The sequence below is a fragment of the Carettochelys insculpta genome, chromosome 29 (genome assembly GCF_033958435.1).
Source record: "Carettochelys insculpta isolate YL-2023 chromosome 29, ASM3395843v1, whole genome shotgun sequence".
In the NCBI taxonomy this organism is placed as follows: domain Eukaryota; kingdom Metazoa; phylum Chordata; order Testudines; family Carettochelyidae; genus Carettochelys; species Carettochelys insculpta.
The window spans coordinates 16,567,752-16,579,035 of NC_134165.1; the positions used below are offsets into that span (position 1 = coordinate 16,567,752).

Genomic DNA, 11,284 nt, shown 5'->3' on the forward strand with positions numbered 1-11,284 from the left:
TGGCTGGGCCTCCCTCCAAGGGAGATGTTGTGGTGTTTAATTTGGTTCCTTCATATAGAATCAAGATAGCATTGCTGGGCTGAGCAGCCCTGGGCCATTGAAGGGGGACCCACCCTTCCCCAGGAGCTGTAATGGCTCGTAGAGGACCCTGTATATGAAGGCTTATGTTCCAGCAGTGGCGCCTTGCTCATCTCCGTGGTTCAGCAGCTGGGGCCCAACACCTGGTCACATGTGGGCAGGATGGTTCTGGAGGCACTTGATGAAGTCAGTGATGGGTTTGCCCTCGTAGCAGATCTGATACACAGCAGTGAAGAGGGGGAACCTATTGACAGATGGACAAAATTAAGTGCTATGTACCGCTGATGGTGGCAAATCCCTCTCTGTACATACAGAGCCTCAACCTCGGTAGCATCAGCTACAGGATCCCTCGAGATCCCTGAACCCCACTTCGTTTGCTTAACAGAACTGCAGTTTGGGACAAGGAATGAAGACTAGTGGATCCAGTCAAGACTGAAGAGGAGTTTTCAGGGCTGGCCCTACTGATGCTGCTGCCCAATGAGCCCAGCACTGGTACCCCACCTTCGGTGTGGTGGGGAGCTGTGGCTGAAGCTTTGGGGGAAAGGAGTTGCTGATTCTCCCAGACCAGAAACTATTTACTGTTGTGACAGCTGGTCTGGGAGAGTTGGCTGCCTGGAACAGGGCTCGGAGAGGGGGCTCAAGCTGGAAGCAGGTGGTTGTGCAGTCGGACAGCGAGAAACCGCACTTTTAAGGGGAAAGCACCACTTCTCTCTAGCTTCCTGCTGTGTAGCTTCCCCTGCTCAGTCCTCCAGCTTGCAAGGGCTGTGTGTCTCCATCTGGTGAGTGGGGGCTGGGGGGGGCTGAGTCCTGGAGGGGGCAGCTGGGAGATAGTCCTAGGGCAGATGGATGGCCTGGCAGCAACCAGAGACCATGGGCAGCAGCCAGCTGCACAGGGCACCATGAAATTTGGGGCACTTTGGTCCCCCACACAGCTGTGTACTTTAACTATCAGTAGAGACAGCCCTGGGGGGCTTTACAGAGGCAGAACAGATCTGCCATTGATAGAGCGCAGCCGGCATCCTGCCATTAACATGCTAACACCCATTGCTACAAGATCTTAATGACCACAGACATCTGGTGCCTCATTCAACATGTACCATGGCCTGCAACACAACACCTACCACACAGCTGCTAGGCATTAGGCTCAACACCAATCAGAGGGAAACGGGCCTCTAAGGAATCAGAACTATAACATCCAAGCGTTTCCACAGGTCTCCCCTACAAGTTCTGAGGCCTGATGGCCCTCCTTAGATTACAAGATCTCCACAGATACAGGCACTGGCTTTACACACACAGGAGCAAGGACTCTGGCATTGCACTGAGAGGTCACTGTTGCACCAATGGTCTCCTCTGGATTTAGCACCAGTTTTACCTGGCTCAACATGGCAGATGAAAAGCATCGTCTGCTCTAATTAAGCACTGTGGCTGAGTTGACTGGAGGAGAGTGGAGCTCCTGTCTCCACATGAGACATGGAGGGTGCAGTTTTGAAAGCAGGCATGCAAAGCAGCTGATCTGCAGCCTCAGGGCAGGCCTAGCCTCACACACACCAGCACCTACCCATATGGCTCATACATGATGAACAAGACTGGAAAGCAGTAGTGGTTGCAATAGCAGACCCCATGGTGCTTGAACAACACTGCAACCAGGGAGCCTCATAATTGTCATTTCCGAAAGACCTGTTAACTGGCTGCGATGTTTGCTGAGTTAGCAGGCTGATCCTCTGCCCCAGTGAGGCCCTTGATCAGACAATCCTGGCTTGGGGGCAGGTTCACTTCAACTACAAATGTAGGTGCAGAGCTAAGGCTTGGGACATGGCAGAAGGTCTGACCCACTCACAGGTGGCGCTTGAAGGGAGACTGCAGGCAGGGATGGGCAACAGCACTCACTTCTCCACCAGATTCTTGTGTCTGAGGATGTGGTTCAGCTCGGCAGATGTCTGGGGACCCTGCAGCTTCTGTCCATTCAGCATCTCCTTCTCCAGCTGCTCAATGGACTAAACAAGCCAAATACAACCCAAATGTAAGGTGAGCTGAGCCTGTTCACTCTCAGTCCCTGACCCTCAACCTCTGCTGGCTTCCCCACGTCAGACAACTCCATCATGAGGGAGGGCCAAATGTGCTGCTGAGAGCAGCAGTAGCCCAGGTCTGACCTACAGGCTCACTGCAGCACACCAACTGTGAGGACAGTGTGCAGGGTTGTGTCAGGGCAGTCAGTAATGCTTGTGGAGGATGGCACTTCCTCCAGCACTGACTGAGCTAGGCCAGATGGATACTGAGTGCTACTCTGATTCTCCAGGGAAGTTAGGCCACTGTACTCTGCTCCACCAAGACAGGGCACCTCTTGCTACAGCCCATTTACTGTCCAGCCCCATTCCCCCCGAGCCTCTGCCCATGAAAGACCAGGTGGCTCAGGTCTCTGTTGCCACCACCGTTTCCCCTCCCAGGCACGCACCTTCCCGGTCCTGGCAAAGGCTTCGGCTACCCTGCGGTTCCTGCCACCGTAGCAGGTGGTGATGAGGTCGGCAATCCCACAGCTCTCCAGGAAGGTGGCTGAGGTGACAGGGCCCTTGCAGAAGAGCTTGGCAAAGGTAAGCATCTCCACCAGCCCTAGGCGAATCACAGCAGCCTTGGTGTTGTCCCCAAAGTTCAAGCCGTCACAGAAACCAGCTCCTACAGCGACAACATTCTATGGGGGACAACAGCACAGAGGGGACTGTTACCATCAGGATTCACACTCTGTCAGCGCCATGAGCCACCTGCATGGTCCTGGTGCACTCAGGCACATCCCTGTGGGCCCTGAGGGCCCATACTTCCTCCTCCTGCTCAGAGCCTGTCAGGCCAGCACTCGAATGGGAGACTGCAGTGGCATTCTCACTGAATCCACTTGCCGCAGCATGGCTATGCTGCTGGATGGGTTTAACACTGAGCCCTACCCATTGCTTTCATGATGCTTTGTGCCAGCAAAGGCGCATTACCCTGGTGGCCCAGCCAAAGTGCACCTCAGGCATCTCCAGTTTGTCTCCCTTATTTCCCCTGCATAAGTGATAGTTCAGGCCTGTGGGTAACCTCATGACTTGTCCTTTCACGCACCTTCAGGGCCCCACAGATCTCCACAGTGTCAGCCTCTGGTACTACAGTGATCCGAAAGTTGGGTGTCTGCATCAGCTCCTTCAGGATTTGTCCATGCTCCAGGTTCTTGCAACCTAAAGAGAGTTGGCGGAGTGGAGGGAGGCATTTACTTCGTGTCTCCTGAAGAAGGCTTGTGCCCAACTCCCACCTACCCTGAACTCATGGCCCCCGCCCCAACCCTACTCCTGACAGCTCAGCCCCACTTACCAGGTGTTAGAGCTGGGGCCTTGCAGCCCAGTGGGGCAGGATTTGGTTTTATCCAGACTTGGGCAGCAGAGCTTACACATGGACTGGTTTGGCGCCTGTGCCTAGAGAGCCCTTACCCCCGCCAGCTTCATGACAGGACTCCTGTGTCCCACTGGCAAAAGGCAGCAGTGGTGCTTTTTCCAGAGCCGGATTCTCTTCCCTGGAACACAGCACTAACACACGTTCCACTACTATTCATGGTTTTTTACCGGTGTTCTCTGTAAGCTGTATGTTTGTGTGGCCATTGGAGAAATGCCAGTGACACCTGTTAGCAGAGCACCCACAGCTAGGCTTTGTGTTTCTATTGCTGGTACACATTGTGAACAAGACATGAGAACAACAAGAAGTCTTGTGGAACCTTATAGATGAAGAGATATTTTGGAGCATAAGTTTTTGTGGGCAAAGACCCGCTTCATCAGATGCACAAGTGGGTGCAGTGGTTTCAGAGGGGAAAACACCCCCCCGACTCATGCATCTGGTGAAGCAGGTCTTTGCCCAAGAAATCTTATGCTCCAAAATATCTGTTAGTCTATTAGGTGCCACAAGACTTCTTGTTGTTCTCAAAGCCACAGACTAACACGGCTACCTCTCTGATAGTTGTCACCATGCAAGACATGAGAAGACATTTGTCTGCTCTACTCTGCACTGGTTAGGCCTCAGCTGGAGTATTGTGTCCAGTTCTGGGCACTGCAGTTCAAAAACGATGTGGAGAAATTAGAGAGGATCCAGAAGAGAGCGACAAGAATGATTAGAGCATGTGACCTATGAAGACAGGCTGAAAGAACTGGGCTTGTTTAGTTTGGAAACGAGAAGATTGAGGGGGGACATGACAGCGGTTTTCGGGTGTCATAAGAAGGAGAGAGAAAACTTGTTCTTTTTGGCCTCTGAGGCTAGAACAAGAGGCAATGGACTTAAACTACAGCAAGGGAGGTTTAGGTTGGAGGTTAGGAAAAAGTTCCTAACTGTCAGGGTGGTCAAACAGTGGAATAAATTGCCAAAGGAGGTTGTGCAATCTCCATCGCGGGAGATATTTAAGAACAGATTAGACAGATGGCCATCAGGGATGGTTTAGACAGTACTTGGTCCTGCAATTAGGGCAGGGGGCTGGGCTTGATGGCCTCTTGAGGTCCCTTCCAGTCCTAGTATTCTATGATTCACACATGCCTCAGTGCACATAAAATTATTCCACACGGACAGAAAAAAGCTGCACATGGCTGGCAAAGATTAGCGAGATCATTTCATCTGTTCAGCTAAATGCAGGGGGGTAACTGGCTGGATGCCAGGTTTCCAGTTCCAGTGTTCCAACAAACCACTGTCTGATACCTCGTAGCCACACCCAGAGGAGCAGAGGAGGAACTGACATCCCATGGGAACAAATGGGTTCACTGCACGGACAACAGGGTTGGAGGGAGAACTTAATGCTTGTGAAGTGCTCTGAGCCTTGCAGAGCAGACTGGGCAGGAGAAGGGCAGTGTGTAAGCCCCACCTTCCAACTATAAATTAAAACAGAGCCCTGCTAGGTGACCAGGCAGACTGTGTCAGCCCCAGCGGGGTATCTCTGAATTTCATTTAGAACCCCCCCCGGGCACACACTGACAGTGCCCATGTGACAAGTCCTCAAAGTGTTGCCCTGGGAAAGCATCCATGAGCAAGGTACTTTAAACCTGTTGTCGAGCTGCTGAGCAAACACAGATGGGCTGAGTCACTAGCTTTGGTGGCCTTGGGCTACCATTCAAGACAGCTGGTCTATCAAGGGCTGGCAGCAGCAAGGGGTGTGGAGCTTTAATTTGTTGCAGTAGTAAAGGGAACCCCTGCTGCCATGTTTGCCATTACAAAACACTAAATACTAGTCCCTCCCCCTGCCCCAACCTGCACACCTACTGCCCTGCTCCAGGCTGCACCGCAGAGCGGTCTGGCAAAGGGTGCCTAACCACGAAGTGGTAGCAGACCCCTGCTGTTTATTCAGCTGGAGGCTGAATCATGATTTCAATGTAATAAGGAGCCTTTACTCATAGCACATCTGGCGTAACTTTAATATGCTGACACCTAATTAGGAACAACACAGGCTTGGTTTTCCTTGCCTGCTCAGGAGCTGAATGAATGCCATCATTATGTATGAGTCACTCATCTACTTGCAGGAGCACCACACACTAAGACATGTGACTGAGCCTCAAGTAGAGTGGCACCTGTATAGGTAGCTGCTGCGCCACTCTAATCCCCCTGCCAGGTCTCTGGGGTAGCACAGTGTCTGTGCGGCCATAGTGGCAGCTGGTCCCAAGCTGCTCATCATGTGCTGTGACAGAGGCTGCAGGGAATAAGTGGGCCCTCAGCAATCTCTTCGGCTTAATATGACCATACTTTCTACACTGCCTTTTTGCATTGGGAGGGTCCCTTGTGCTAGGAATGACACAAAGGCAAAGTGCACCACAGCCTCTGCCTGGAGGTCTAGATGCAGATGTACACAGGACTCACCGGCTCCAGTCTATATGACTGAGGCATGTTGTTTAGTAATTAAAACACCACCTTCCACAAGCTGGAGATGATGACCATAGCAAATAAGCCAGAGAAAAGATAATATGATGGTGTAAAACACAACTATTAGAAGCACAGACCCAGAACTGGAGATATGTCCCATAGGGCCAGACCCTCAGTTTAATAATGGACTGGGAATTAAAACCAGCGGCTCTGATTTTCAGACATGAGGGCAGGAGCCTAAATCAACATTTATGCTCAGTTGGGACCTGGCTTGAGACTCAGCAGCTCCAGCTCGTTTCAACAGGGCTTGACCTTTTTGGAGGCCAGGTCAAGGTTTAAAACCCCAAAATTTAAGCATCAAGGTTTGAAAAATTTTGCCATAATTGAGTTTAAAAAACCTGCAAATGTAACATGATATACAACCCATCCCAACTCAGCTTCTTGCTTTTCATGCTGCAACACCGCTCCTCTGCTTCTGAAATTCTGCCTGCCTGGAGCCCTGTAGGACAAAGACATGGTTGCTTTGCACAGCTGGGAAGTCCCACATGCAGGGTGACTGCTAGATAAATAAAGTAAAAACCCAACGAGCAGTTCCTGGGAGACCTGCCCAATGCCAAGACTCTCTGGTATAGCCAGCAAGAAATAACTGACATGGACCCATGCCATGGAAAGCATCTGTGAAGACTGCTAGCTCTTTGGGGCAGGCCTGCTACTCTGCGTGTGTTTGGGTAGCACTCAGTACAACAGGGCTTTGGCTGCTAGGCACCACTGTGAGTAGGACTAAGCACATGATAGGTTTACAACATTACAGCTCCTGCTCCTGCCTTTGCAGTGTCTTGGCAGCTTTTAAAACCAAACCTTATGCGCAGACAAGGTGCCCAAGACAGCCAAACTCAACAGAGCTGCTGACTGCTTTCTGTGTTTCACAGCTAAGCCACACAGATGGTCTGTCATCAGCTGAGCTTTCCAGCGCACTTCCAGTTCTGGTAGATGATCACCAGACAGGCCTCTGCTCAGCTCCTCTCAAGGATGCCAGCCCATTAGACGCAAGAGGCTTTGCCTCCCTTGCCAGTGGTGCCAAGGCAGAAAAGCCAGAGAAGTGGAACCCCAGCAGATGTCTGAATCCCTCACCAGGAATAAATGACTTGAGACTGGACTTGAGGGTTCTGTCACTAGAGCCCAAGAACACCATGACCCCAGGAAGCTCCTCACACACAGCAGCAGAGCTGGGTTCTGCATAGCCAACAGCGCCATGCACTCATGCAGGCTAACAATGGTGGCCAATGCTTCAAGACCCACAACAGGATGCTGGGGGGAGGAGGGGCAGGAAAAAGCACTTTTCTAGCACCACCCAACTGAGCTACAGCAGAACATGACTCTGGCAGCTGTGCCCTCAGCATCTAATACTTGCAATGGTGCCCCCTCCCCCACAAAGCCCTGTGCATGGGGTAGGCAGAAGGCAGGGCCCCCCCTGCCCTGGGAAGGTGGTGGTGGGGGCGCTGACAAAGCTCCGAAGTAGGGGGAGATATTTTAACCCGTTGTAGCACCCCCCCAGCTCCATGCTGAAGGGTGATAGTGGGCAGGTAGCTCTTTACCAATGGTCGTTTCACAGAACTTCGCCGCCGCCACTTCATTGGCGATGTTGGCCCCCATCAGGACACTCATCTCGATGCCCAGCCACTCCCGGATAACGTCCGAGATCAACTTCAGCCCCTCCGGGCCTTCATCCACCCCCTGCCATGCAACCAGGAATGGAGGTTATTCCTCCAGTAACTCCCAAGCACCCTCACTTACATGCCTTCTGTGTCCTCTATGCCCCATCTGCCCTTAACCCTACCCTATGTCCCACTTGCATACTTTAGTCTCCCACCTGATTGTCTCAATAGTGTCCTAACCTCTACCCCCATGCCCCAGCTCTATTAACCCTCCACCCGAACTGTAATGCCTGGTCCTTAGTTTCTCCTTGTTCCAGCCCATGCCCTACCCATATTACCCCTCCATGCTCCTCCAGTCAAGCACCCTGTTCATACACCTTCCCAATTACGCCACTTCTGCCCGTTATACCCATGAAAAGTCCCTTAACTCCTCCCTCCCCAGCATCTTCTCCACCTAGAGACCTGGCCAGCGCCAGCTGCTCTCATTGCTGCAAAGCTCAGAGCTAAAAGGCAGGCTCAAAAGCCAAGCCTCTAGCTGCAGTGCCCTGGCTCACACCTTGATGAGCGATACCCCAATGGCCTCTTTCTTCACATGGCCTTTGAGCTGCTCACAGAGTTTGTTGATGAACTGATGGGGCACCACGAAGATCAGGATGTCTGCCCCAGCAGAAGCCTTCAGCAGGTCTGGCACTGCCACCTGCAGGAGAACAGGCCCATCACCAAGGAGCTGTGGCCACTGTCACCAAGCTGTCAAGAGGGGCTTGTAAAACTCGACATTGCTAAGGAATGTAGTGGGGAATAGCGGCTGCTAGCAACTCTCCTGTGGGGGAAGTGTGGCCTGCAAGGATACAGCCCAGTCAGAAAACAGGTGATTGTCTCCTCTCGACCACTGGTCAAGCATGGTGGAAGGGGCCAATGATGAAGCTGGGGCTTGAAGATGGGAGAGCACTGACCAGGAACAGGCTCAGCTCATGGCCCAGATGAGAAGAGAGACCAGACAAGAGACGGACTTTGTGGAGAGTGGGGAGGGAAATGAAGCCAATAAATGGGGAGACCACATACTTATGTGGGAGTTTTAGTTATGGTTAGCCCTGGCCATCCCCCTGCTGGTACATGGTACTGTAATGGAGGACACCACCTCCAAAACATCACAGACTGACAGTGCAGCAGGGGCTTTTTGCAGGCTGGACACCCTTTAAATAAATAACTGAAGATACACATCTCCTAGAACTGGATGGGACCTTCAGAGGTCATCTAGTCCAGCCCCCAGCCCTCTTAGCATGACCAAGCACCATCCCAGACTTCTATTTGCCCCACTCCCTAAACAGCCTCCTCAAGGACTGAACTCGCTACCCCAGGTTTAGCAGACCAGTACTCAAGCTGCTGAGCTGTCCCTCCCACCACCTGCAGCCTAATGAGACATGCAGCTCTGTTACCATCACAGTTACCAAGTATCTGCTACCCCAATCAAGGTTGTAGTAGACCAAATGCTGTGAACAAGACACAGGGTCAGCCAAACAACAGGGATTAGAGGCAGAGGGCTGAAGAGTGGCACAGGGCTCACAGAGCAAAGTCACTGCATGAATGAGTAACTGAGCCTGCAAGCCATTCCCCCCAGTGGTTATACAAGCCCTTAGTCTGTCTCCTCGCATCAGGGAACCAGCTCAGATGCCTGGGGGATTGTTATTTATTACCTCCATCACTAAGGAGACAAACCTTTAAAACAGGCCAGTCCCTTCACCCCACCCCCACCTTGATCTTTACTCTGCTGGGAGAGACACCAGCTGGCTTCTCTATTCACAGCTGTGTTTTAGGGCTCTGCCATGGCAGGAAAGCAAGGCGCCAGGCCCCAAAGCGCCCCTGCCGTCTCCCCAGCAAAGGAGACATGCCTCTGCTTCTTTCTAGCCTGTGGAGTTATGTGACATTGCTGGATGCTGACAACCAGCTACTGGGGCCCACCCCAGCACTGGCTGCATTTCAGTGCCCCATTGAGGTTTTCCTAGCACATTGCACACCGTGGATTTTGGGCAGCGGAAAGGAATGGTTTACCAGTCTAAGTCTCAGATATGGAGTTGCTTCATTCCAATAGGGTTGGTATGTACTTCCCAGGGAGCTGAGCAGGAGATCCAGACACCTTTGGACACTGAGGCCATCAGGTCTTTGCCCAAATGCCATGCACTACGCAATGTCTGTTTGCTGCCCTGAAGCCCAGATGTGGCTGCAACCCTTCACCCTCCATGTGCTTTGGAACAACAGGTGCTAGTGAAACACAAGGACCCATGCATGCCTCTCCCCAGCCTGCACCTGACCTGACGGCAGAGTCTGAATGCTAGTGGAACCATGTCTGCCCCACAGCTCCCTGACAAACTGCACACTGGACTCACCACATTGTGCGGCAGCTTGTGCCCTGGCAGGTATTTGATGTTCTCGTGCTGAGTGTTGATGATTTCGGTGAGCTTCCTTCCACCCACCTCCTCCTCAAACACCCACATGTTGACTGTGGTGTGGAACTGCTCCAGCTGGGCTGCATTGTTGCCCACGATCTTGGCGATGGCTGAGCCCCTGCAGGGGGCACAGGAGAAAGATCTATTCTGGGGGCGCAGGCAGGGGGCACTCAGCACCTAGCAGGGCGTTTGGGGCCCAGGCAGCCGAACCGCAGAGCCAGCCCCCTCCCAGGGGCCCTACAGACGCAGGCACCCCGACACCCAAAGGGGTCTCGGTGCCAGTCACCCCCTTGACCCCCACTGGCGTTGAGGCTTTGCAGGATACCGGGCGGAGGGGTAGCAGCCGCGAGCCCCGGCATTGCCACAGCGCGCGACGGAGGTCCGGGCCTGTGGAGGGCGAAGGAGCCGACGGGTTAGCGGGGCGGGGCGCACAGCCTAGCACGGGCAGGGCTCGGAGGAGCAAAGCCCGGGGTTGGCAGCGGGACCCCCTGGCCGCACCGAGCGCAAGGTCCGCGGCAGGCTCCGGAGTCAGGAACTGCCCCGCGACTGCGGGGGACGCTCACCAGTTACCGGAGCCCACGATACAGACTTTCCGGCCTCCCATGGTCGGGAACGGGGGGTGGCGACTGAGCTGCATCTCCGAAGCTGGGCGCTTATAACGCCCCCCCATGCAAGGCAGGCCACGCCCCTCGCCAGGGAACCACGCCCACAGAGACAGCAAGTCATGCCTCTCAAATGGCCCCGTCGGGGGAGGAGGGCGTCAGCAAAGGCGGGCCGGGGGGCCAGTGGAGACTGGGACCTTTCTGCGCCCTTCCCCGCTGTGCCCATGCCCCCAGCACGCTCTTTGCCCATCGTTGCAGGCTTCGAGGGCTAGTGGAGACAAGCAGGGAGACTTGGTGCTGCTCTGGGCCCCGCTGTCACAAGCCAGGCACAGCACAGGCTGGGGGCTCTGGGCCTTTGATGAAGCACTTCAGTAGCATAAATCAGTACCTCTGAGTCAAAGTCCTGACCCTATCAGAAAGCAGCAGCATTTATAGGAAGAGACAAACTGCCGAGGCAGGGTATTGCCATTCGGAGCACAAGGTTGAGCCTGCTGCCAGGAGAGGCACAACAGAGGGCTTTGTGTAGCAGATCCCAGAGCCTGATGCTTGGCCCAGGGAAGCTAAGAAATAAGGCTGAAAAACAGTACAAGGTTGGGGCTGAGCCATTTGGAGCAGAGGCCTTTGAGGTTTGAAAACACATGGACTGTTAGTTGAG

At 53.5% G+C, this 11,284-nt stretch overlaps 1 protein-coding gene across 3 annotated transcripts; it reads right to left on the reverse strand.

Annotated features, from left to right (window-relative positions):
* On the reverse strand, positions 1–10,709 carry GPD1 (glycerol-3-phosphate dehydrogenase 1). Of its 3 annotated transcripts, none has more exons than XM_074980428.1 (9): positions 10,591–10,709; positions 9,968–10,145; positions 8,140–8,280; positions 7,524–7,662; positions 6,374–6,427; positions 3,169–3,281; positions 2,531–2,764; positions 1,966–2,072; positions 1–322 (listed from the first exon to the last, which is right to left on the reverse strand). In XM_074980428.1, the coding sequence occupies exons 1-9, from the start codon at positions 10,695–10,697 to the stop codon at positions 226–228; spliced, it is 1,170 nt and encodes a 389-aa protein (XP_074836529.1). In that variant the 5' UTR covers positions 10,698–10,709; the 3' UTR covers positions 1–225. The 3 variants fall into 3 exon arrangements, with proteins under 3 accessions (XP_074836529.1, XP_074836531.1, XP_074836530.1); XM_074980430.1 differs by having other exon boundaries at positions 1,916–2,072; XM_074980429.1 differs by lacking the exon at positions 6,374–6,427.
* Between the last annotated feature and the right edge of the window lie 575 nt (positions 10,710–11,284).